At 42.1% G+C, this 27534-nt stretch overlaps 1 protein-coding gene and 1 gene segment (V, D, J or C); both read right to left on the reverse strand.

Annotated features, from left to right (window-relative positions):
* Window positions 1–1856: 1856 nt before the first annotated feature.
* On the reverse strand, window positions 1857–12286 carry LOC133373460 (immunoglobulin alpha-2 heavy chain-like). The gene is made up of 5 exons (XM_061603240.1): window positions 12198–12286; window positions 11787–12110; window positions 9321–9626; window positions 5987–6310; window positions 1857–1978 (listed from the first exon to the last, which is right to left on the reverse strand). The coding sequence occupies exons 1-5, from the start codon at window positions 12241–12243 to the stop codon at window positions 1857–1859; spliced, it is 1122 nt and encodes a 373-aa protein (XP_061459224.1). The 5' UTR covers window positions 12244–12286.
* Window positions 12287–15226: 2940 nt separating this feature from the next.
* On the reverse strand, window positions 15227–18215 carry LOC133373461 (immunoglobulin lambda variable 5-52-like). The segment is given in 2 exon segments: window positions 15227–15606; window positions 18135–18215. Coding segments are annotated over 2 exon segments (432 nt in total).
* Between the last annotated feature and the right edge of the window lie 9319 nt (window positions 18216–27534).

The following is a 27534-nucleotide window of genomic DNA, read 5'->3' on the forward strand; positions in this document are numbered from 1 at the left end:
GCAGCATGACCTCATGCCCCTTTAGGGAATAGAAGCGGAGGTTCTTGCCTCATTTCCCCATTGAACTGTGTCACTGTGAAAAGCATCGCTGTGCCACACAGCACAGTAATAGTCAGCCTCGTCTTCTGCCAGGGCTCCAGCGATGGTTAAATAGCAGGTGTTACTGGAGGCTTCTTTGGAGCCAGAGAAACGAGGGGGGACCCCGGAGCCTTGCTGCTTGCTGGAATCTGACCTATACCACAAGAGGAATCGTGGGGGGTTCCCAGGCTTCTGTTGGAACCAGTGCACAGCATAGCCACTGATGCTGATTCCACTGCTCATGACGCAGGGGAGTTTCACTGTATTCCCCGGTGACACTGAAGCTGATGGTGGCTGGGACAGCACTGACTGAGAGTTTGCACCTGGAAAAACAAAATAATACCTAATAAATTGTCACCTTCTGCTCCTCAGCAGTAGCAGTTTTAGCAGCTTGCACCGTGCTCTCACCTGCGCACCACCACATCACAAAAACACTAACAATGGAAAACCAGGACATTTTGATGAAGTCTGAGGTTCCAACCAGAAAAAAAAATGAATCCCATGACATTGGATGTTCTTACAGGTGTCCTATATATCAGTGGGGTTTGTGAAGGCGGAGCATCTGTGCTCCGCCTTCATATTAATTTGTTGTGATCTGATTGGTCCTTTCAGTGTTATACAGGCTTACAGGCAACTGTATATTATTTGCCCGGACTCACAAGTGGGGAGAGAGGCTGTTGCGCTCAGTCCTGCTTGTGGGCTTTTCAAATAGGCATCTGGTTGGCCGCTGTGAGAACACGATGCTGGACTAGATGGGCCTTTGGCTTGATCCAGCAGGGCTCTTTTTATGCTCTTACTACACTCAGTGCATCTGATGAACCATTATTATGTTCTTCTCTTACTGCACTCAGTGCATCAGATGAAATAGCCTGTAGTACACGAAAGCCTACTCCCTTCATAAATTTGTTTTGTCTTTTAGGGTGCTGCCACATTCTTTCTTGTTTCAAGAGCAGTCACAGCAGGTTCATCATGCTGTGACATGGGTCGCATTTCACAGTGTCTGTTGCATAAGTACATTCCACCAAGCTGAGCTTTTAACCACCCCGTGCAACGGATCTCTTCCTTTGTACATCAGGCAGGTGAGGCAGTGCTCCATATTTTATTTATTTATTTATTTATTATACTTGTATACCGCCCCATAGCTGAAGCTCTCTGGGCGGTTTACAGTAACTAAAGACAAATACAATTTAAGATACATCTTTTAAAAAAGCAATTTAAAACACATTTAAAAATTTAAAACGATATAAAACACACGCTATTAATTAATTAATTAATTAATTATACTTGTATAATTACACCCCACTGGACCAGTCTCCACTAGTATGTGTGTGTTTGTGTAGAAACTGGCTGACTGTACAAAGGTAAAATTTACATTCTCTGATCCACCCATTTTTGCTTCTGGTCCCGCCCAGGTGGACGTTAGCATAGAAGGGAATGTGGCTCTTGATCTGAAAAAGGTCCCCCACCCCTGTTTTAATGCCTTTCAATTGCTCTGATGGGGCTCCTAAAGGTGCCCAGTTCAGCCCCCCCCCCAGGGAACAGAAGCAAAGGTTTTTTCTCCCACTTCCCCATTAGACGACATCACTGTGGCAAGGCGAATACCATGTGGCCCAGTAACAAACAGCCTCATCTTTTGCCTGGGCTCCGGCGATGGTTAAGTAGCAGGTGTAGGATGAGTCTTTGAAAACAGAGAAACGAGGGGGGACTCCGGAGCCCTGACACTGGCTGGAATATGACATGTAATGTAAGAGGAATTGTGGGGGACTCCCCGGCTTTTGCTAGTACCAGGACACACGATAGCCACCGATGCTGTCTTCTGGGCGCAAGGTGCAGGAGAGTCTGACTGTGCCTCCCAAGGACACAGAGGCGGAGCGTGGCTGAGAGAGCTGGGACTTTGAACCTGGAAAGGAAGAAGGTTTAATAGATTGTCACACTCAGTCGCTGCTGTCAGTTATAATGGGCATCCGGCCTGCCCTCACTTGTGCACCACATCACTAAAAAGCTAGCCATGGGAAACCAGGACATTGTGAAGAGAGCCGAAGTTCCCACAAGAAAAGAAAGTGAATATTATGACACTGCAAGTCCCTATGGCAATTGCCCTGCATATCAATCCTTTTTTTTGTGAGCAGGTGGAACGTCTGTGCTCCCCCTTCATGTTAATCAGCTCTGCTCTGAACTTAGTGCTACTTAAAGGCTGATATGCCAGCCTTTGATCAGTTTTACTTCGCTCTGTCTTAATAAGGCAGGGGTGGGGAACATGTGGTCCTCCTGATGTGGTTGGATCTCCCATCAGCCCCATCCAGCATGGCCAACGGTCAGGGATGATGGGAGCTGTAGTCCAACAACATCTGCAGGGCCAGAGGTCCCCCATACCTACAACAAGGGCTGCCTTTTGTTTCTGCTGGAGCTGTGACCTACATTTCAGGAGGGATGTGCTGGAATATTTTGTTTCAAACCTGCTTGATAGGGTGTTCTTTTTGGGGTCAAGGTGACAATTATATGCACCAGGTACGTAATATCACATTCTGGTTCTTTGCTTCAAGTAAACTGAATTCGTTGAACTGCATACTCACAAATCACTAACGCATAACAGATACAGTATGCGTCCAAATCCCAGTTGCCAGAAGCCTCAGGAGGGGAGAGTGCTCTTTGCACTCTGGTCATGCTTGAGGGTTTCCCATGTGCAACTGGCTGGCCCCTGTGAGAACAGGATGCTGGACTAGATGGGCCATTGGCTTGACCCAGCAGGCTCTATTTATGTTCCCTTCTTATCCAGCAATTGGATTAAAAGAATTGGTCTACATTGTTACCTCTGATTGTGGGTACTGATTAAAGGGTAAAATTGTGATAAAGGGTAGCCAATCAGTATTGAATTATTTTGGATTGTTCCCCTCGAGATTATGCAGATCTTCTTCTTCTTCTTCGTCTTCGTCTTCTTCCTCCTCCTCCTCCTGCTGCTGTTTGTACGGTAACATTGGGGAAGCATTTAATAAAGCAGACTGATGTGGACAGTCCAGTATAAATCCACTACTAAGGTGCTATTTTTTTCTCATCAATTACATGTAGCAGAATACACCCACAAACGCTGCTGCCAATCTGGAAGGGCCCTCTGTGTATGTGTGATAAACACTATGAAAAAAAAGGCAGAAAATATTATGCGAAATGATTGTGTTTTTCGGGAACAAGGCAAGAAGTAAGTTCTCAGATGTTCCCTCAGGGGAAAAAACTCTTTTTTTGAGACATTTTGGCTCAACTCTATCGGGAAACTGCATTTCATCACCTCTATTGGTAGACCAAGCCTGCCCTCTAGTGGCATTAGTTGACATGGTTTGTTTCAATCCTCTATGCTTCAGCTAGAGCTCTTTCTTCTTGGGGTTTAGAAGTACAATAAACCATCCAGGCAAGCAAGAGGCATTCTCAGACTCCAGGGGTGCATTCCATCCAGGTAGAAACCCTCCAGGAGGGTGCAAGGAAGGGCTAGTGAGGGGTGTGTCCTAGGGAGAGGGAGTGTGGCCTGGGGAGAGTTCTAAGGGCCAGACAGAGAGACCTGGAGGGCCACATCCAGTCCCTGGGCTTGAGGCTCCCCACCTCTTCTCTGTACAGACTGAGAACTTCAGAAGAGTATGAATAGAAAGGGCAGTTGCACGCAGGACATGACAACACTGCTGTACAGCGCTTGATCTGGGGCAGAAGAAGCCACCTAGAGGAGAGAGGTGGCTCTGATGTCTGCACCAGGTTTCAGTCTGAATTTCCAAGGAGCTTTCGACAGCTCCTTGAAAGTTGTGATTAAAACGCAGAGCGAATGCACTGCCCAACTGACATCAGAGCCACCTGTCTCCAACAGACAGACAGGTAGGCAGACAGACAGATAGATTAGGATGCCCAAGATCAAGCCTGGAGGACTGGATCAGTAGTCTTGTTTACCATTTTGCAGAGAGTCTAATTGCAAGGATGAGGGCATTTGATCTGCACTGCCTGTTTCTATCTCAGTTCCTCTCAGGTCTGCATCACTGTGGAACATGCTACTTGAGTCATACTACACAGCACAGTAATAATCAGCCTCATCTCCTGCCTGGATGTTGCTGATGGTTAAATACCAAGTATTTTGGGAGCTCTCCCTGGAAGCAGAGAACCGTCTGAAGTCCCCAGAGCCTGTCTTAGGAGAGCTGTAGTAGTACACTACAAATATGGGAGGGCTGCCCCATTCCCCATCAATCAATTAATGAGAAATGCAACTACATTCAGAAAACTATAAAAAGGGAGAGGAAAGTTTGCTTAAATGCTGAAGGGGTACATGCGCGCATGTGTTACAGCATTCTTTGGTGCCTATCTGCCTTCTGAAGTGGCCGAGCTGTGCTTGTGAGGGTCCATTCATCCTGCAGACCATCTCACCAGGGCTCTCTTTGTGGTCTGCAGCCCTCCTTGGTGCCTGCAATTCAATTATAGCTCAGGGGGACTCTCGTCCCCTTGGCCTTTATCAGATCAGGAAGCTGAAGAATGCTGGAGGAATGTTTACTGGAAAGGAGAATGCCCCAGAGGATGCCAACCTTTTTGGAATTTCAAGAAACTGTTGTGGATGCCAGTCACAAAATGGCTTCCAGTGGGGTGTGACATAAGACAGTATCACCACTGTGGGGGTGATGTTATAACACCAAAATGGCTGCAACATACCAAAAAAAAAAGAGACAGGGTGATAAACGTGTGTGGGCATACCTCCCTCTACAGGGCTGACTCCATGTTTCTGGGCCCCTGGGCTCCTTGTCCCATTGCTTTTCTCCTCAAACCACATTCCTTCTCCCACCTGGCTCCACCTCTTCAAGATAAAACAAATTTTGACCAATATGGCAACCATCTACTGTCAAACAAAAACAATACGACACTCTGAACTATTGAAATGATGAGTGCAATTTCTTCAGTGATGAGTGGTGAACGGAGATACTGTTCTCATACATCTAAAATTAACCCTTGGGCCCCTTTACTACAAAAGCTGTTCACACTTCCTTTTTGGAGATAAAATTTTTGCATAGGCAAAGTACATAAATAAATAAATTTGGATATTATAGTGACATCCATAAACTGGATCTGCCAGTTGTGTTGGGGTGGGGCCAGTGAGGGCCCCCTCTGAGATCATGGAGCCTTTAGCCAGTGCCCCACCTAGCCTACTGGTGGACCCAGGCCTGCTTCTCCACATCAGCTACTGAATCAATGGGGGGAAGGCACCCACATCAGCCATTGACACACTCACTCACAGAGAGAGTTGAACAGAAATAGCATGGCTGCTTGCATTTTTATTTTTCTGTACAGTTTCCTCTGAGAGCAACTTCACATCTCCAAGTCCCATCGGGCTTGCAGCATTTCATTACAAAGTGTGTGGCAGGAAGGAGCCCCCGGTGCTGACCGCTCCAAGGCTCTAGGCAGCCAGATTGTCTTTTCAAAACACTGCAGAGGAAGAGATGTGCAGTGTCACAGTACTCAGATCACCTTGTAAAGGAATGCACAGGGCTCCAGATTCAGAAGTGGGCTCTTGATTAAATCCAGATCATGATCCAATTGGATGTAATCAGGTGAGTGTGCTTTTGGTAGCTGAGATTGGCAGGTTTCTCCCATATCCCTGAGTGCACCACAAAGAGTGAAGAGGGAGTGAATCATAGCAGGAGCACTGAGGGACACTTCAAGAGAGCCTCTGGCCTGGAGGTCTGATGAAGCCACTAACAGAATGGCAGAAAGCGAGACATGATGTTCAGGCAGGAATTCCTATAAACAGTGACTACCTTTGAGCTTCTGAGACGAGCTCACTATGCATCCTTGCAAATATATAGCTGGTGCAAATGGAAACACAGGGTTGAAAAAGGTCTGGTTTGATCTGCATTGTAGGTTTTTGTCCCACTTCCTCTTAGATCTGCCTCACTGTGGAACGCTTTGTTTGGTTCATACCACACAGCACAGTAATAATCAGCCTCATCTCCTGCCTGCACATTGTTGATGGTTAAATACCAAGTATTTCGGGAGCTCTCCTTGGAAGCAGAGAACCGGCTGACGTCCACAGAACCTGCAGATGCACTGCTGAAGTAATAAAATAGGTGTCTGGGAGGGCTGCCAGGTTTTTGTTGGTACCAGAACTGGGAATAGGATGTCAGTGCTCCACTGCTCATAGAACAGGAGAGCTTTACTGTCTGTCCAAGGGCTGCTGACATGGAAGAACCCTGAGTCAGCATAGGCTGGGCTCTGGAGACTGGGGAAAAGAATGTACCATTAGTTTCTGTGGACAGATTGGCTGTTCCAAAGGATGAGCTTGAAGGAAGCATGGCCTGCTCTGCTCACCTGTGCACCATGTCCCCAAGAGGACAATGAGGGATGCTCCTCCCAACATGATAAGGGCTTCTCAGACTTCTGGGAGGCACAATTTCTTTTGTACTGAAAATGTCCTACATCACTTGCCCTTTATATACGCACTTGCTCCCCAAAGAATTTGCATGCAGCACCCACGGTATAGTTTCAGAAGTGTAGCCCCAAACACTTGGGTGCACCAGGTTGGCAATGGTGGATGTAATGCATTTCCAGAATAATCAAGAATGCAGGAAACGGCAGACGTCATCTGGATTACCAGTGTCCATGAAGCTGGTTTATGGCTGCCTTTCCAGGATGGCTGAAGAAGACTTTGAAATAGAAAGATGTGCTGTCTCAATTAGTTATAGCTAGTGTTGTGCTGAAAAAGTCTCCTGCATTCTCTCCCCCAAGCCATTCCCCATCAATCTATTAACAAGAAAAGAAATTGCATTCAGAAAACTATCAAAGAGGAGAGAAAATTTGGCGTAAGTGCTTAAGGTGTGTGCAGGCGTTTGTGTGTGTCTCTCTGTGTGTATTGCAGTGTTCTTGGCTGCCTGGCTGCCTTTTGAAGTAGCTATGCTGTGCTTGTGAGTGTCCTTTTATTCATTCTGCAGAATGCCCTCTCTGCTGTCTGCAGCCCTCTTGGGTACCCACACCTCAGTTACGTCCCAGGAGGACTCACCAACCCTTGGCCTTTATCAGTTCAGGAAGCCAGGGAGACTGAAGAATGCTGGAGTAATGTTTCCTAGAATGGAGAACGCACCAGAGGTCGCCAATTTTTTTTGCAATTTTGAGAAAGTGTTGTGAGCACCAGTCACAACATGGCTGCTGCGGAGGCGTGACATAGCACAAAATCACCACCGTGGTTTCTTATATTAAACGAAAAATATTTTAAAACAATACCAACAATGAAAGCCTCAAAAAGAAGTCTGGCCAAGGACATGAGCTTAATGGTTCTAGCACCTACTGAAAATGTTGGTTGCTATCTGTCAATGTGGGTGTGTGTAAAAGTGAAGGTCCTGGAGAGGATGAGCGAGGGAACTAACTGTCCATTGTGCAACGTTGGTTCACTGCTTCGTTTGATCTTCTGTGAATCCTGTTCCATAAGCTGTTTGGATTTGTATCTGGATAGTAATTTTGGCCCTAGATGCTGCAGCTTCTGAGAATTCATAACTGGTTTCGCATCCAGTAGTGAATGCTTCTTTATGGTCTTTGGGGCCCTTAATTGCCACCAGGCAATCTTCAAGCAGAAGCACTCTGTTCCTCTCATTTTAAATCTTAGTGTTCTGTTTCCAACAGCACCTCAATAACACATAATTGAAAGGAACACACATTTCCAGAGCTGACGGAACAAAGTTAGGCAATGAAACCTGAAACTGTTGTTACGCAAAAAGGCTCTTTTCATCTGGAGGAAGCTCCAATAATCACACCAGATGTGAAACCAGTAATATAAAACAACACCTTTATTGTCTTTTGCAAAAGAGAGGCTAGGTATTCGACTCGCGTCTGAAAACCCGTCTGAAAGCATAGCTACACAGATTACATTGATATATGGCTCCCAAGTTCTCCTTACACACAGCCCCTCCCTTATTGCTTGTTAGCAACATTTCTCAGTGAGGCATTGTCCTGCGTTGAGCTAGCTATGGAACCTTCAGCACTTCTCACGCTGTTCCTTCCACTATCTACTTGGATGGCGTCCAATTACATGAGGAGAGCAAACTAGCATTTAGTATCAAACAGCAACTGAGCATCTAGCCTTCACAGGCACTTTTAGTATCCACAGAGAAATTTTGCTTTTCTATTTCTAAGTTAAATCAGGTTAATCCATTTTCTGCTGTGTCATATTAACACTGCATACTAGAGTTCCCAAACTATATATCTCATTTCTCACACTGTCATTCAGGCCTTTTCTCTCTCTCGCTAATATTCATAAACATGTAAACGGGGCATATTTCTGTATCAGATTCGATTTTTGCAAAAACAAATTCCATCCTTAGTGTCAACATGCCCAGAGCCACATTAGTCAGTCAGGTTCTGTGGCTCAGTCATTTGCCGGTGAGAGGCAAGTCACTCACTTTCTGTTTACTATATCGTTTGCAGAACTATCTTAGCTGAAGAGTTCCCTCTAATGGTTGTATCTGCTTTGATAGAAATTCCATCATCATTTCTGGTGTGAACATTACTTTATCATCCACAGTGTTCCTTTATATCCAAGCCAGGGGTGGGGAACCTCAGGTTTGGGGCCAAATGCAAGACACCAGGCCTTTATATCTGGCCCTAGGTATTTTGTCCAGGCCATGCCCCTCTGTGGGTCACACCCCCACTTGCCTTTGGGATGATTTGGATGAACTACTCTGTTAGGGGTGGGGAATCTCAACCCCGTGGGCTGAATGAATAACTCTTCCCAGACCACACCCCACATTCTCCCTACTTTGCACCCTCCTGGAGTGTTTTTGCCTGGCTGGAGTGCGTACTTCAACTTTGATCATCCTTCTGGCTTGCCTGGATGGAGGAGGGAGGGGTGTCTAAGTGGGAGTAGAATCTAGCCTGCTGCACCAAGGTAAAATTTGTATCAATTCCTTTGCCCACTATGAAACGCATCCTGTCCACCACCAGCAGGAGTCCCTCCAGAAGGTTTCCCAGAATGGATTGCGGCCCTCATGCTGCAAAAAGGCCCCCTAGCCCTGTTTTATAGATACAAGTTGGCTGCCCAAGATAATGCATGAACTGCTTTTGTTTTCTTCTCTAAGAGAAAGGGGGGGAAACCCATAAACATTTCTTGCTATTAAAAAAAATCTTGAGCAAAGATTTCAGTTCTCCAAATTGTCAAACTGTTCATTGAAGCAAGTGTAGGAAGACAATTTTGCCTCAGTTCTGCATCTGATCATATCACCGTGTTAACCTCCAGCTGCTACCACTGCCGTAAGCATCAGCACAGTAATAAACGGCCTCATCTTCTGCCTGGATGCTTGTGATAGTTAAATAGGCCACGTTTGCAGAGGAGTCTTTCGAGCCAGTGAATCGGTCTGGGATCCCCTCTCCCCTGCTGCTGGTACCATACAGCACAAACCGAGGGGCCTGTTCAGCCTTCTGTTGATACCAGAATATGTTGTAACTATTGATTCTGCTATCGCTGCTCATGGTGCATGAGAGTTTGGTTGATTGTTCCAGAGAGGCTGACTGTATGGGTGGCTGCGTCAAGGTGTACTGCGCATTGGAACCTGGAAGAAGAGAAATGGAAATGGAAACCTGATCCCCAAAACAGGCCTGTCCATTCTATTTGGATCTGGACATGTTGTTTTTTTTAGGGGGGGGGTAAAAGGCCAGATCAGGCTTGTGTTTTTAATAGGTTCATTCTCCCACCCCATTTTAGTCCCCAGATATTTTATCCTCACAATGCATGGTGTTTTGACTGAAACGGGATTAAATCTATGTGGCTTAACTGCATGGTGGGGTGTCCCATCCGAATGTCAGCATCAATTCAGTCCCACCAGCACTCCCAAATTACCTGGGTTGCAAATGAGAAAGGTGAAGAAGAGCAGGGTCCAAGCTGTGATGATCCAAGCCATGATGGAGACCGTAACTTTCTGTGGGTCTTTGGTTGGGAAGCTCACATTTACCCTTAAACACCAAGGAAATTGAGCTCCACCCATTTATGCAAATCTGTTTGCTGCTCATTGGCTGCAACACCTCCTGCCCTTTTCCGAGATGTGCATGCTTTTCTTTTTTTTTCTGGGATTTTTTTTTTCAAAAGCAAAACACTTTTATTATTTCTGTCTTTGTCCGCTAAGGTGACATTATATGATGTTACATCATTGATGTAACTAATTATGTAAATTGTGTGATTTACACTGTCACTACATTATGAATTTTGAATATTAAGCAGGCGCCACCTCTGCTATCTTTTTGGCCCCTTTTGAAGACTTTCCTCTTTCAACAAGCCTTTTAGGTTGAGACCTATCCCAGTCTGCGTGTCTGTGTTAGAATTGCTTAATATGTTTTTTAATAATGTTTTTAACCCTTTTTTAAAGTTGTTTTTTTAAAATGTTTTTAACACTGCTTTGTTTTAATGTATTTTAAGATCTGTTTTTATGATGTTTTAAAGTGTTTTTAGCGCTTTGTTTGCCACCCTGGGCTCCTGCTGGGAGGAAGGGAGGGATACAAATTAAATAATAAATAAATAAATAAAAAATATTTGAACCAATTGATTTCTGTGCAAAAGCAACGTAATGCAAATGGGGAAAAAGTACGATGATGGCCCATGGGAAAAATTCCTGAGAAATATTTGGTCTAGCCTAACAACCTACTTCGGTCATGAAATTATCTTCTTTATCTTAGAAGATGCTTACCCATATATAACATACAGAACAAGACAATGTGCTTTAGCTTCAAGGAAATTCCGAACAAAAAGAATCAGTGAAACGTAGCAGATCATTTCTGAGAGCTTTAAGAGTATTCCCGCTGAATTTAACTTTAATTTGGGTTTTACTGTATTGTGTCAAAAGTTTTCCAAATTATTTTGTATTTTAATTTTATTATTGTATCATCTACTCTTATTCTATTGCATACAATGGAGTATATTTCAGCATTGTCAAGGCCAATGGCTAGTACAATAAATGTTTGATGACGATATTGAGTCGTTTGTGGACTGAAAGCAACTATAGTGAATGCTGATCATATTTGCTGTACTGATTTCTGTTCTGGACACGTGACGAACAAGTGAATATCTGTAATTTCTGCTCCCATGGCTGCTTTCGTCCAAATTCTTCAACCTCTGCAGCAGGAGGTCAGATTTAGCCAGTAATCAAATGCCAGCAACTGAGAAGTTTTGCTGATGCAGGAGTTCCTACAAACAGTAGCTATGACTGAACCTCCAGGAGTAGCTATTGCCAATGCCCAGTCTGCATCTGTAGTGCAACTCTTCTAACTGTTTTTATATATGGATTTCCCCCCCCCCCCATGTTTGAATTGCTTTTATACATGAAATAGGTGTTTTATGTTTCTTTTGCTTTTATATATGGAACGGTTTTTAAATTGTTTTTACACTTGTTCTTTGGTTGTAACTATTTCGTATGTTTTATCATGGTAACTTTTACCATTATAATGGCATGCAACCCACGCTGGGACATTCTGGCAAACAGTGGGTAAGAAATCTAAATAATGATGATCAAAATGTGTTGTGTTCAGCTAAGTCCTTCTCACAGCAGACCCACAGAAATGAATGAACCGAAGTTAGTCATGTCTATTACATTCGGTGGGTCTACTTTGAGTAGGATTATCATTAGACACCACCCAATAATTATTGTAAACAAGGTGTTGGAAAGGTCTGACTTGCTCTGCACTGTAGGTTTTTGTCTCAGTTCCTCTCAGGTCTGCATCACTGTGGAACACGCTAGTTGAGCCATACCACACAGCACAGTAATAAACAGCCTCGTCTCCTGCCTGGATGTTGCTGATGGTTAAATACCAAGTGTTTCGGGAGCTCTCCTTGGAAGCAGAGAAGCGACTGACATCGCCAGGCCCTGCAGCTGCACTGCTGTAGTAATAATACAGGAGCCTGGGAGGGCTGCCAGGCTTTTGTTGGTACCAGGACTGTTCGTAGGATGTCACTGCTCCACTGCTCATAGAACAGGAGAGTTTAACTGTCTGTCCAGGGGCTGTTGACATGGAGGATTCCTGAGTCAGCACAGGCTGGGCGCTGGAGGCTGGGGAAAAGAGAATAACATTAGTTTCTGTGGATGAGTTCTCTGTTCAAGGGCTAGCTCAAAAGAAGCATTTCCTACACTGCTCACCTGTGCACCATGTCCCCAGCAGGACCACCAGCGATGCCCCAAACATGATTAGAAAGACTTCTGGGAGACTCAGATGCTGTTGCTGGGAAAATTCCCTTGAATTGCCTACATTTTATTGCAGCCTACCTCCTGAAGTAAGAGACTGTGCCCCGCCCCTTATGGTCATCTTCTGGCTTCCAATTGGTTCACACATACAGAATGGAAAGGCAATCCTTCTGCTGTGTTGAGGCAGTTTATAAGCTCATTGTTCCTGCACTGTCCCTCTAGTACTCAACATGGGTGGCCATGTGCCTATCAGTTTGGAAGTGAAAATTGTTTATTTATTTTTAAAATGTATATCCCTCCCTTCCTCCCAGAAGGTACACCAACTAGGGGGCACTACAGATGGGAGAGAAATGTGATTCAGTAATCCTTTAAAGCTGAATCTATCAAATTTACGCTTGCCAAAACAAAGTAGCAGGGAACAAAGAAACAGGGAACTAACTGGGATTCTAACACCGGAATCAGGATTTATTTCTAGATTTTATAAGCATTATATTTGGACTATGGTCAAAACGATCACCAGAAAGAATGGTGGGAATCTAATTAGGAAATGGAAATAGAGAACGAAGATTGGATCAAACTTGACAAAACCACCATATAAATCTCTTTCTTCACAAACAAGGGAACTCTCACGAAAATTAGCACATGTCTGGCACTTACCTCCTCGACAGCTCTCATTTATACACCCAGGATTATCCCGTGTGCTGACGAGGATGTCAAAGGATTAGTACCTGGAACCACATGTGGTGGGAATGTATAAAACCAAAACCTTTGGGGAGAAAATTTTCCACCAGAAATTTCATGAATAATTTTAATATTTCTCCCTCTCCTTATTTGGCTCTTTCGAATCTATTTATCAGTGCTGACAGAGAAATAAAAAAAATGAAGAGCCATTCACACATTTATTGACAGCTGCAAGGGCTTTGATAGTGAAGCATTGGAAGGTATTCAACCTACATAGTTCAGATTGCTGGTGTAAGAAGGTCTGGCAAACAGCCCTGCTGGAGAAAATATCACACAAGCTGAGGGCATCTAGGGGACCAACTTCACAAGATTGATTTTTAGCAACATGCCAGGACTTTATTTCTTATACAAATGATGACAACACACAGGTACCCGATACCCTCAGTCCATGAAGAAATATGGTACAGAGGAATAGAACTTTGTGGTACCTGGGTAAAGGTAAAAAAGAAATGACATCCGCCAATCAGTTGCAAAACCTGATTCTCTGAATACGTGGAACAAATCAGGAAGGTAATTTAGTACAACTATAATGTTCTAAATGTTCTAAATGAATAACAGAGTGATCTAACTCAGGGGAAGCTGGCGGAGGATGAGCCGGCTGGCATCCATTTGCCATTCAGGAGCCACTGGGCTGGCTAAACACCAACTCAGCCAGGAGCTGCACACAGGGACAAAAAAGAAAAAGGCAGCTCTCGTGCATACTCTTACCGGCTAGCATAGACTCCCCATAGACTCCCATTATAATTATTTTCTTAGGCCAACCTTTTCCCCGGTGTACTTTGGACACAATGTTCGACATAAGAATCTGCCCACACAAAGACAGTATATCAGATACCAGGTTATATCAGATTGCAATTTTCTCTGGCATCATGATCATCATCTAGACAAGGCAGAGATTGGTCTGATTTAGCAAGCCAAGGCTTATAAATGGAAAAGGAATGACAGTGAGAGGATTGTGGATTTTAAGCTACAGTAAAAACACTTTGTCCACCACCCATGGGAACCCTCAGTCTCCACCACACACCCATGATTTCAGTTACAAAATGCAAGCTCTTGGCATTTGCTATTAAAATGGAGTAGCCAGGTCAAAATAGTGTGCAGGAGCGATTCTGTGAAGGCATTTTTCTACATCATGTCTCATAGCACTTTATTTCAGTATGCCCCTTTCCGTTTGCTTTGCGTAGTTGAAAGGATGCAGGTGTGACCATTTCACAGTCTGCCAAGCACACACAGTTGACAAGCAACGTCAGGCAGAAAGACGCTGTTGTCAGACATGGTACAACCCGGGAATAGGTAGATGCACAGCTCCCTCTGTGACAAAAGGCACAACTGCAGTTGACTTATCAAATTTTTGACTTGTGTAACAATTCAGCGCACTTGCGGCAGTGCAGAATGGCACTACATCTAAATGTATAACATTTAATGTATAATATTAAAGACACATTAAGGTTTTGTAGAAAAGGGAGCATCCTATTTAAAGCAGGGATGGGAAACCTGTGGCCCATCCAGATGTTGCTGGATTACAACTCCTAGCATCCCTGGTTATTGGCCATGCTGGCTGAGGCTGATGGGAGTTGGAAACCAACAACATCTGGCAGGCCAAAGGCATAGTACACAGGTCCCATCAGAAGAACCATTATCAGGGGTCAAAGACCTATGCCAGTTGTTTGGCCTGGCAAGAGTCCTGAGGGTCAGATAGCAAGGTTTAGAAGGCTACATTTGACACCCCAGGCCTGAGATTCCCCATCCCTGCTTAGAGATGGAAAGATGTGTCAGTTCCCTCCATTTCTCATTTTCCCAATATTAAATTCACTTCTCCACATTTCTACAGCAATTTGTGATTTCTTTTAAATCCTCATGAAAATTATTTTGGTGTGCGTTTCTCCTAGTAAACACATTGTTGCATGCAGTTTTGACTCACACATGCATCCTTGAAAACAAGTTCTCCTAATATAATACATTTTATGTTGTTTTCACTCATTTTGTCATTTCTATGCACTCTTTTCCCTAATATACACATTTTTGTAAACATTGTTTGGCTGGAAAACTGCGTTGCAAAATTCAGATAAGTGCAAATTTTGAAGGATGGCTGTGTTTTGGTTCTCATATTGTTTCAGAAAGTGTGAAGTTGATAGATTTAAATGTGAACCATATCAAATTTCTACCTCTCCCCTAAATAAGGTGCTTTCTAGTGCAAGTCCACAGTGCAGTGATGGATGAAGACACACATGCAACCTACTGAGCTAGAGGAAATGAAAGGAAGTGGTTTGGGGGCAAGTTCTCCACTCGGTTTCATCACTGTGTGTAAGGCCACGATGCCCTGTAGCACAGAAATAATCAGCTTCATCCTCTGCCTGCGCACTGGTGATGGTTAAGTACCCTACATCATCGCTGTCCTCCATGTACGCTGAGAAATGGCCAGAGGCCTCGGGGCCAAAAATTGATGTCCCGGTGTGTCCCAAATATCTCAAGAGGAATCTTGGTCTTTCTCCTTCTTTGAGCTGATACCAGTGAAAAGCTCCAAGGACGTGGCCTTTGCTGATGGTGCAGGAGATGTGGACTGTTTTTCCCTGGGATGCTGACATTGACATTGGTTGAGTCAGATTCCACTGGGGAGTATAGCCTGAAAAGAGGGAATAGAAGGTTAAACAAAGAATGCATTTATTGTAAAAACCAAAAACCAACTCATTGAAACATAGGAAGCTTCCATATCCTATATCAGATCATTGGTCCATCTAGCTCATCATTGGCCACAACCTATCCAGGGTTTCTCCCAGCTGAAGCCTAGTGCCAAAACAGGTTCAGCACCTTGGACAGCTCCTTGAATGTTCGGACTAAAACCGGAGCTAGATACCCCACTGATATGGAACCACCAGCTGCCCCTGCTGGACATTCTGGAGATTGAACTTAGGACCATCTGCACGCAAAGCATGCGCTCCACCGCTGAGCTATGGCCCTTTCATTAATATATAGGGAGGTGCCTTATTCTGAGTCAGACCATTGTCCCATCTAGCTCAGTACTGTCTACAGCGACTGGCAATGGCGCTCCAAGATTTCAGACAGGAGTCTCTCCCAATCTAACCTGGAGATGCCTGGGTCTGAACATGGGACTTTCTGCCTGCAAAGCAGATGCTCTACCAGTGAGCTACGGCCCATTCCCCAAGAAAAAATAAACAGTAAGTGCAAAAACACAACAAAGGAATCCAGATCATGATGGTAAATGAAAACTAATTTGCTTTCCTAAGCAAAGGAATCAATGGTAGTTTGGGCTCTCCTGTTCTCTATTAAATTGTTCTCATGCAAATATGCTTATCCTCATTAGTTATACTTGACATTAGCCCACCGTCCCCAACTTACAACACTTAGATGTCTCTTTATATCATGTACTACCTATTTTCTTATTAGATGCACAAGGGCTGGCTCACACCTGAGTGGTACAGTGGGTAGAGTGTTGGACTAAGGCCTGGGAGACCAGGGTTCAAGTCCCCACTCAGCCATGAAGCTCACTGTAGGTGACTTTGGACCAGTCACTGTCTCTCAGCCTAACCTACTTCACAGGGTTGTTGTGAGGATAAAACGGAGAAACATGTACACCACCTTGAGCTCCTTGGAGGAAAGATGGGATATAAATGCAATGTAATTAATTAGTTAAATAAATAAATACAAAGAGTTTGGAAGTTCATATTAAATTAAATTAATGATAGAGTGAGGAGGAAGATTCCATTAGAGCCTATGATAGTTTTATTTGGGGTTTTCATTTTTATTGGATTGGAATTAATGCTGCCCTGGGTGCCTACTGGGAGGAAGGGCAGGATATAAATCTAATAAATAAATAAATAAATACATAAATTTGTTAGTTATTAATGGCTCTAAAAGTTGAGTTGTACAGAACTGGAAGAAATGAAAAGTCCCAGTACTAATAAACAAGAAAATTAAGTGTTGGAAAATGATGAAAATTCATATAGCCAACATTTTGGATTCAAGAAGGAGAGAGAAATGAGATGAAGTTTATAAAAGGAACTACTCTGATATTTTTATATGTTATAAGAATAGTGTATTTTTAGGGAATCTCACAGCTTCTTCCTTAACCTTGTCTACTCAGAAGCAAGTCCAGTTTAATTAGATGGGATTCACTTCCAGATACATGGGGTTAGGACTGTAGCCTTAACTGGATAAAATCAATGCAAACTTAAACATGAAAATTGTTTAATGTAGTACACAATTTATATGCAATGAAATTTAAGAGAATAGCTATATTTAAAAGGATGCAATAATTTACAGAGTTGGATATTATATTTAAATATTTTCAATTTACTAATTACTAATATTTATTGGATTATTTTATGTGTAAAACTGAAATAAATAGATAAATCTATCTGTGTCCATCACCTGATAGCAGCAACATCAAGTGTTGCCTTGGGAAGAGAGTAGCACCAGAAGACCTTTTCATCACTCTATAATTCAAACAACTTAAGCCACAGATCAAATTAAACTCTGCATCATTGACTCTCTGTGGCCACTCTGGGAAGGTACAGTAAAGATTTTTCTCTCAGTTCCCCACAAGACTGCACCACTATGAAATATGCTACCACTGCCATACCACACATAGTAATAAAAATCAGCCTCATCTTCAGACTGGATGTTGGTGATGGTCAAATAGACAATATTCCCAGAGTGGGGAGCAGTGAACCGATTGGGGATCCCTGGTCCCCTGTTGCTGCAACCATCACAGTGCACAAAGTGAGAGGCCTGTCCAGGTCTCTGTTGAAGGCAAGCAACGGTGTTTATGTCACTGCTTCATGGTGAAGGAGAGTTTAGCAGTTTGTCCCAGGGACACAGACACAGAGGAAGGCTGAATCAAAGTTAGATGTGAAACCACACCTTTGAAAATAAAAGGGGAGGGAAAGCAAAAAAAATGTTCTTGATTTCCTCCCCTGTGTAACTAGATATCACAAAAGCACTATCGGTTGTCTGCAGTGTCAAAGTAGATCCACCGAAATGAATGGATCTAATTTAGGCATGCCCATTAATTTCAATAGATCTGCTCTGTGTTGGACTGACAATGGATGCGACCCTATGTTCCTATGATAAATACACAATACAAGTAGGATTGTTGTTGGAACATATAAAGTGAGTCCTCCCGATCCTTACCTGAGCAACAACCAAGCAGCACAAGGCAAAAGAGGATCCAGACCATGGTCATGATGATGGTCAATGCAAACCAATTTGTTTTCCAGAGCAAAGGAGATCTTACTGGCCTGGACCGCCCTGTTCTGCTTTAAATCCTTCCAGAGCTTTCATGCAAATATGCTTCCTCCTCATTGGCATTATATAGAGTCAGAGCACTGGTCCCCTTAGCTTAATACTGTCTACACTGACTGATAGCAGATCCCCAGGGCGTCAGGCACGGGACACCCCCAGTCTTACTTGGAGATGCTGGGGATTAAACTTGCAACCTTCTGAATGGTCTACCACTGAGCTACAGCCCTTCCCAACATCCGTCTTTAGTCGACTGTCCCCAATAGCTGCACACCATTTTATAACCTGTATTCACTACCTATATTTCTATAAGATGTGCAGGGGTTGGTCCACACCTCTGTGCTTCTCATCTGGCTCTATAATGTCAGGTGACAGCATAGAATGGGAGAGAAACTCAGTGTGGTTCACTTTCCTTTCTCTGAATTTTGTGATGCAGTTGTCCAACCAAATAGCATGCACAAAAGTACATATATTGGGAGAACATGTGCATTAAAGGGTATACATTAGTGCAGGGGTTCCTGAAGTCTGTGGATCACCAGTGGTCTGTAGATTTCATTCAGGTGGTCTGCGGCACATCCACTGCATTAAAATATCCGTATTGATTTTTCATTGTAATTTTATTGCTCCTTTTATTACCATATTTTATTGTCTTAAAATCTGAATTCCATATTATATAAAATTAAATTATATATATATAAATTTGCAAATTATAAATATATATATATATATATATATATATAAATTAAAATATACTTTTGCATCTACCAGAGCTTGTTACAACAAGCAGAAAAAATCATTTAGCAGTCTGCCAAGAGCCTTAGCAATTTTCAAGTGGTGGTGGTGGGGGTTGGAACCACTGTATTAGTGAAAATAACATGCAAAAATTAATCTATTGGGGGGAAATTCCTTGCAAACAATATGTCTATAAGGCAGAATTGCACACAACAGTGTGTATTTTAGGAGAAATGTACACTAAAATGCTATGGGATTTTTCACAAGGACTTTTTGTTTTTGTTTTAATTATAAATTCCTAGAGAGATGTGGAGTACTGAATTTAAGATTGGAAAAATGAGAAAGTGAAAGAATTCAAAATCTGACAGATTCATCCATCCCCAATAGGGATGGAAAGATCTGTCCATTTTGGTTCTCTGTTTCTCATTTTCCCACTCTTAAATTCAGTACTCCACATTTCTGCAGGAATTTGAAAATTTTGTTTTTAAACCCCCCCATGAAAATTCTCCAGCATTTTAGTCCAAATTTCTCCCAATAAACACATTTTTGTAGGCAGTTTTGAATAATGTACACATTTTTGCAAGCCCTTTCTCACCTTAGAATGCATTTTTGCATGTTATTTTCACTCATACATTCATTTTTATGCACCCTTTCCCCTAATATATGTATTTTAGTAAATATGGTTTGGTTGGAGAACTGCATCACAAAATTGAAATAAGTGCAAATTCCGAAGGATGGCTGTGTTCCACTTCTCATATTGTTCAAGAAAATGTACTTTCGACAGAATCAATTTAAAATGCAAACTGAATTGAAATTCTCATCCATCCCTAATCCTCAGTGATGGCTTGCATGGGTGAATTAAAAGTCACAGTTCAAACAAAACAGGCAAAATGGAGCTGTCATGTTAATTCACAGATGCTTTTTACAGTGGAGCTAGTCCCCATGTTCGAGTCATCAAGGGATCAGATTTCAAGGGATACTTGTTCAGGTATGAGTGAAACAGTCCTTAATTTATTAAGTGAAAATATAAATTTAAGGAGGCTATAACTGTCAGGAGAGAGCCAGTGTGGTGTAGTGGTTAGAGTGTTGGACTACGACCTGGGAGACCAGGATTTGAATCCCCACACAGCCATGAAGCTCACTGGGTGACCTTGGGCTAGTCACTGCCTCTCAGCCTCAGAGGAAGGCAATGGTCAACCACCTCTGAATACCGCTTACCATGAAAACCCTATGCATAGGGTCATCATAAGTCAGGATCAACTTGAAGGCAGTCCATTTCCATTTCCATAACTGTCAGGAACTATATTATTTAAATTGCATTGTACAGTAAACTGTATGCAAAGGATGCCATGATCACTAAGCATGAGTGAATAGGAAGTCTCAGAGAAAGCAACCATTGTTGCAAAACATTCTCCTGCTTCATTTCACCCTGCAGGCACAAGGTGTTTAGGTGGTTTCTGAAGTTATCTAATTCTGCCAAATGAGGAAGAAAAAGGGCCAACATCTCCCCCTGCAGTACATAGCCAGAACAGTAAGCATCATGCAGACCGTAGACAACAAGGTTTTAATGAATGCTACGTTGAAACTTGTCCTCTAATTTCTCAAAAGTTTTTTCACCTGCAGAAGAGGCCTCAATTTTTCTGACTCACTGAATGCTTTAGAGTTTCCATAGAATTCCATAGTTGCAGGGTTTTGAGCTTAACTAATTGTCGCCAAGTGGCTGTAGGGACATAGGAACATAGGAAGTCAGACTCTTGTTCCGTCTAGCTCAGTATTGCCTACACTGACTGACAGCAACTCTCCAGGTTTTCAGAGAGTGTTCTCTCCCAGCGCTACCTGGAGATGTGCTACCTGGGATTGAACCTGGGGCCTTCTACATGCTAAGCAGATCATTTGTGTATTTATCTATTTAAGAGCAGGTGTGGTGAACTCCCAGTTTGGGACCATGATCAGGTTCCCCAAACAATTTTTGCCCTCCCCACCCAAGACCCAACCAATTTTGACAGCAGAAGCAAAAAGGAACAAAAATAAAGTAGGGCTAGGGCTAGGGTGGGTGGAGCCCTGATGGGGCTGCAAGTCACCTCCTCCCCAGTCATCGGATCAATTTGATGAGCTGGGCGGGGGGTTGCTAGGATGTCCTGATGCCATCCACTTTGCGGCATTTTTAAATTGACCTGTTGGTTAATGTTTTAATTATTGTTTTTGGTGTTAGATTAAATTGCTGAATGTGTTGATTGTATATTGTATATTGTATATTTTATTCTATGTAAGTCGCCTAGAGTGTCCGTTAAGTCGGACAGATAGGCGACTAACAAATAAAATTTTATTATTATTATTATTATTACCACTGAGCTACAGTCCTTTCCCAGTGTGTTCTTCCCATTAAACATTTTCCCAACAATCTGCAGCCTCTCCAGCTGCCTAGGCTTCCTGATCTCAAAAATGATCCATGTTTCACAGGTGTACAGTAAGGTCGGTAGTACAATGGCTTTGTAAATAAGCATTTTGGTCTCCCTGTGAATATCCCGATCCTCAAACACTCTACGCTTCATTCGGGAGAATGTGGCACTCGCAGAGCTCAGACAATGTTGAATTTCAGCATCAATGTCAGCTTTTGCAGAGAAATGGCTGCCAAGATAGGGGAAGTGATCAACGTTCTCCAGCATCACACCATTAAGCTGGATTGAAGGTGCTACAGAGGGACTAGTTCGCACCTGTTGATGAAGCACTTTGGTTTTTTTTAATATTAAGCCAGAGCCCAAGCTTTCCATATGCTTCTGCAAAGACACCTAGGATAGTTTGAAGATCTTTCTCTGAACGTGCAGAGACTACATTATCATCAGCATATTGAAGTTCTATGACAGAGGTTGACATTACCTTACTTTTTGCTTTCAGCCAACTGAGATTAAAAAGCTTTCCATCAGTTCAATATATGATTTCCACACCAGTAGGAAGTTTCCTCTCAATAAGGTGTAGAATCATAGCAATGAAGATAGCAAATAAGGTAGGAGCAATGACGCATCCCTGTTTTATGCCTGATCTAACTCTGAATGGATCGCTCTGAAGCTCTTGTTATCCAAAAGTGTTGCTGTCATGTTGTCATGAAGGAGTTGCAAAATATTCACAAATTTATCACGGCATCCAGTTTTCAGGAGGATGGTTCAGAGAGCGGTTCGATTCACAGTACCAAAGGCCTTACTCAGATCAATAAACGCCGACTTCTGGGAAGGGTGACTTCGCTTGTGCCTGCTTTTGAGACGGGCTCCCGCCTCAGAAGAAGCTTTTTCAGATATAAATCAGTCAGAACATTTTTTTTTTTGACTGATGAAATTTCTCCCGGGCAGGGAGAAACGTAGAGATCAACCTCAAAAGCCTGTTTTTGTTGGGAGGACTGGATTTCATTAATTTATGAGAAAAGGTCCAGCCAGCAATGCCGGACGGACTTCCGAACAAGCTCTATCTGATTAATGCGACACGTTTATCTTTTCTTCAAAGAGAAAACGGACTAACAGGCAAGCACCCTTCTTTCTATCTTTTTTTTTTACTTGGTTTAAATTGTTGCAGCAAAAAGAGATTTGTCAAATGAATCAGCTTTAAAGAACTTCTGGGTGAGCTATAACTCTTCTCTGTTATTCACGAAATTAACAGCTTATCTCTGCTTCTATTGCAAAAAGCTGTCCTGGAAGTGCATTCTAAAGATATAAACAGAAGAGGGATTTCTATTCCGAGGAGAAAAAAATAAAAAATATGAACTTTGGAACATTATATTGTCTGGGACTATTCTCTTTTTGGTCTATTTTATTTTGACGAATCTGCTTCTTCACGACGCCACTAACTGTTTTGATGCTGGGAACTAAATTTGTTTTGTATTCTTGAACATAGAGAGATAAGGCAGGCTGCTCTGTTTATACTGTGATGTCATCAAGCCTGGAATATTAACCCAATTGTTGCTGAAATAAGAAGTGGTTCTTCTTTATTTTTGTTTTGTTTTGTTTTCGTGGCTGAGAATCTGGAAGTAATTATGTTTCAGAAAATAATGGATGAGATTGAGATAACGAAACAAACCCTGCAACAGGGCAGTAAGGAGCTGAAAATTGAACTGAGCAAAATGACGCAGGAGCTTAAAGAAATAGGGGATCCTGTGAGAGAGGAGAATGAGATCAGAGATGAGAAAAGAAAAAATAAAGGGAAGATACAAGCCCTGGAGATTGGAACAAATGTGGAATTGGAAAAAGATCTGGAGTTTATGGATATTAGAAATAAAATCTACTGTTTGGAATTTAACGTTATCTCTGAAGAAATTAATGAAGATATTAGAGATAAAGTTATCAATGGCTTGGATAATTTTCTGGACTGGATTGACGTGATGGAGCTTGATATAGAGAAAATCTATGGAATTAACTGCAGCCATGTGACAATGGAAAAACTCTCAAGAGATGAGCCAGTGCATTTTGTAAAAAAGAAGAACAGAGATATGACTTTACAACAATATTTCAGCAACTTATTCAGAATCGATGGCAAGAAAATATTTGGGATAGAGGAAATTCCCATCAGACTCTTATTATATAACTATGGCTATGACAGCAAGATTATTATGGAATACTGATAATGGAAGATTGGACACTGAAATTACTGGACTTAACAGGACTATTGAAGATGGAAGATGGAATTAATATGGATAATGGAATAATGGCTATTGAAATTATTGGACCTAACAGATTTTGATGAGATGGATTAATCGATATGTTTATTTGGACTATGGTTATGACAATAAGATTATTATTATTATTAACGAGATGGGTTAATCGACATGTTTATTTGGAGAAAAATTGATAGATATATTTCTTAAAGAATTGAAACCTCTCTTTGACTTTTTGTGGAAAGAATAAAGTAATGTTTATGAGATTTGATGATTAATTAAGATGACTACTGGAGGAAAGTGATTTTATAATATAATTTAAGAGACAGGATTGTTATATATTGTAGACCTATAACTGATCTGCGACAAATGGGAAGTCAACATTTTATTTTTTTGTTTAATCATTTTTGTTTTGTTTTGTTTTTTGTCTTTGAATGTTTTATGATTTTGTTTTGTTTGTTTTATGAAAATTTGAATAAAAATTATTGTAAAAAAAAAAAGATCAATAAACGCCATATATAAAGGTTGATCCTGCTCCCGGCATTTTTCTTGAAGCTGTTGTGCAGTGAAAATCATGTCCACTGTGCCCCTGGTAGGGCGGAAACCATTTTGAGATTCGGGGAGGACATCCTCTGAGATTGGCAGGAGGTGATTTGCAATCTGTTCTATCACCCTTCTTAAAAAGGGTGATAATTATGGTGATAGTTATTCTTTCACTGTTTTAAACGGTGTTTTAATTCTGGTGCTGTTTTTTTCCTGGTTTGTCTATTGTACACTCCAATTATGGACATTTATTTTAATGTTTTGATGAAATTATTTTATTGTGTATTTTCATTACATGCAGCTATATTTTTGTAATTGTGTTATACTTGTAGACTGCCTGGAAACTATTTTGACATAAGTGGTATATAAATTAATTAATAACAATTTTTCTACAATGGATGGAGAAAATAACCATTGAGCCATCTGAGGTGTTTGCACTGCATGCCTTAGTCTTCAGGGACCTTGAACTTTGTGGCAATCTGTGGTGTAGCTCACATCCACACCATACATTTAAAACATTCTTATACCTTATATTTGAACAGCCATGGCTTCCCCCAAATAACACCTTATCTTGATAAGGATGCTGGGAGTTGTTAGGAGACTCCTATTTCCCTCACAGAGCTACTATTCCTAGAGTGGTCTAACAATCAATCCCTCGTCCCAGTGAACTCTGGGAAATGTAGCTCTGAGAGGGGAACAGGGAAATTCTAGCAACTCTCAGCAACCCTAATAAACCCCAGGATTCTTGGGGGGAAGTGATGACTGATTAAAATGGCACAACAGTAGTTTAAATGTAGGTTGAGGATATGGCTGCAGGCCCATAGCCAGTCTAAATGTTCAGGGAGGAGGCACCCAAAAAATAGAGGGGATTTTTTCCCCTGCAATAAATTTAATTCTTTGTTTCTTGTAAAAAATGGGGTGGAGAGTTTTAAGGGGGTAGCCCCCCCCAGCCTCCAGCCCTGGCTATGGGTCTGTGTGGCTGGCTGGTGGCTGGTGTTGCCTTAGGAAGAGATTGAGACCAGATGACCTTTCCATCCTTTCTAACTCCCTGTTTCAAACAGCTTAAGGCACAGGTCAAATTAAACTCTGCATCTGTGACTCTCTGTAGCCCACTCTGGGGAGGAACAGTAAAAGTTTTTGTCTCAGTTCCCCACAAGACTGCATCACTGTGAAACGTGCTACCGCTGCTATACCACATATAGCAGTAAAAATCAGCCTCATCTTCAGCCTGGATGTCGGTGATGGTCAAATAGCCAATATTCCCAGAGCGGGAAGCAGTGAACCGATTGGGGATCCCTTCACCCCTGCTGCTGCAACCATCACAGTGCACAAAGCGAGGGGCCTGTCCAGGTCTCTGTTGAAGCCAAGCAACAGTGTTTATGCCACCGCTGCAGGAGAGTTTAGTAGTTTGTCCCGGGGACACAGACATAGAGGCAGGCTGAGTCAAAGTTGGCTGTGAAATCACACCTTTGCAAAAAAGGGAAAAAGCAAAAATAAAAATAAATACATCGTTGATATCCCCCCCCCCATTACCAAATATCACAAAACAACTAAGTTATACCTGGAGTAAATCCACTGAAATAAAGGGATCTAAGTTAGTCATGTGTATTAATTTCAGTTGGTGTGCTCTGACTAGGAGTGAGAGTGGATACATTCCTACAATAAACAAACAATACAAATAGTGTTCTTGTTGGACTGTGTAAAGTGAATCCTCCAGATCCTTACCTGAGCAGTAACCGAGAAGTGCAAGGCAAAAGACTGTCCAGGCCATGGTAAGCTCTCTCAAGGAGTTGGGCTTTCTGAAGTCAAAGGGTATCTAACTTGGAGAGGAGACCTTCCTTCTCCTTTCTTAAATCCCTCAGGAACAGAGGAAGGGAAAGTCATGTAAATTTTTTCTCACACCCATGAGCTTCGCTAGAAATGTCTCTTCTGAGCAGATGTTATGTGCCATGACCATAGAAGAAATTTGCATGCTAATTTAATTTAATATAATTTAAGAAAAGAGAGAAGGCTTTCATCTTTGTCAAGGATGAAAAATAAGACAATGCAGCTGGTAAGCTGGTAGCTCACACTGATAAGGCTGGGTGAATCTGTAAATTTTGGTTTTTCATTTTTCCATTTTTAAGTTTAGTTCTTCAATTTCCACATCAGTTTGCCATTATTTTAAAAAAAGAAAAAGTCCTCTTGAATATTCATCAACATTTTAGTGTGAATTTCTCCTAATTTTAGATGCAATTGTGTCTAATATGCAGATTTTTTGCAAAGGAATTTCCCCAAACATAATTCATTTTTGCATGTTATTTTAACTGATGTATGCTTTTTAATATGTTTGGATGTGAAAGTTGGGCAGTGAAAAAAGCAGATAAGAGAAAAATCAACTCATTTGAAATCTGGTGTTGGAGGAGAGCTTTGCGCATACCGTGGACTGCAAAAAAGACAAATAATTGGGTGTTAGAACAAATTAAACCAGAACTATCACTAGAAGCTAAAATGATGACACTGAGGTTATCATACTTTGGACACATAATGAGAAGACATGATTCATTAGAAAATATAATAATGCTGGGAAAAACAGAAGGGAGTAGAAAAAGAGGAAGGCCAAACAAGAGATGGATTGATTCCATAAAGGAAGCCACAGACCTGAACGTACAAGATCTGAGCAGGGTGGTTCATGACAGATGCTCTTGGATGTCGCTGATTCATAGGGTCGTCATAAGTCGTGGTCGACTTGGAGGCACATAACAACAACAAATGCCTTTTAATGCACACACTTTATCCTAGAACATACATGTTTTGTACGTATTGTTGGCTGGAGAACTGCATTGCAAAATTCAGAGAAGCATGAATTTCAAAGGATGGCTGGGTTTCAGTCCACATATTGTTTTAGAAAGGGTGAATTAGGGAGGCTCACCTTTAAATATGAACTGAACTGAATCTTTCTCCCATCCCTGTTGACAATGAATTGATGGTGGAAGCACATGTGCCCTTAGAAAAATATGTTTGCTGAAGAAGAGCAATCTAGGGGGCAAACATATCTGCAAGAGGCAATTGGTGGGCAGGTGAGGGTTCTTAGCCACCAGCTCCCCCCATGAATCTGTTCCCCTGCCCCCTGAATGTTGTGCACCATCTAGCATTTTTACTTGAGAGGTATTGTGCAGGAGGATGGTAGACAAGGAAGAGTTTAATTGCCCCCTCCTATTTATTGATTCCAAATGAAAAAAAATGGAAATGAACTACCTTCAAGTCGATCCCAACTTATGGCGACCCTATGAATAGGTTTTTCATGGTAAGCGGCATTCAGAGGTGGTTTACCATTGCCTTCCTCTGAGGCCATGAAAACCCTATTCGCAGGGTCTCCATAAGTCAGGATCAACTTGA

Source organism: Rhineura floridana, chromosome 19 (genome assembly GCF_030035675.1).
Source record: "Rhineura floridana isolate rRhiFlo1 chromosome 19, rRhiFlo1.hap2, whole genome shotgun sequence".
NCBI classification, from domain to species: domain Eukaryota; kingdom Metazoa; phylum Chordata; class Lepidosauria; order Squamata; family Rhineuridae; genus Rhineura; species Rhineura floridana.

Bases quoted from the DNA above. Each gene is read 5' to 3' on its own strand.
- LOC133373460 (XM_061603240.1), bottom strand. From the start codon at position 12,243: ATGTTTGGGGCATCGCTGGTGGTCCTGCTGGGGACATGGTGCACAG. The intron at 12,111-12,197 runs GTGAGCAGTGTA...TCTTTTCCCCAG, and splicing joins GCTGGGGACATGGTGCACAG to CCTCCAGCGCCCAGCCTGTG. The intron at 6,311-9,320 runs GTAGCAGCTGGA...TCTTTTCCCCAG, and splicing joins TGCTGATGCTTACGGCAGTG to TCTCCAGAGCCCAGCCTATG.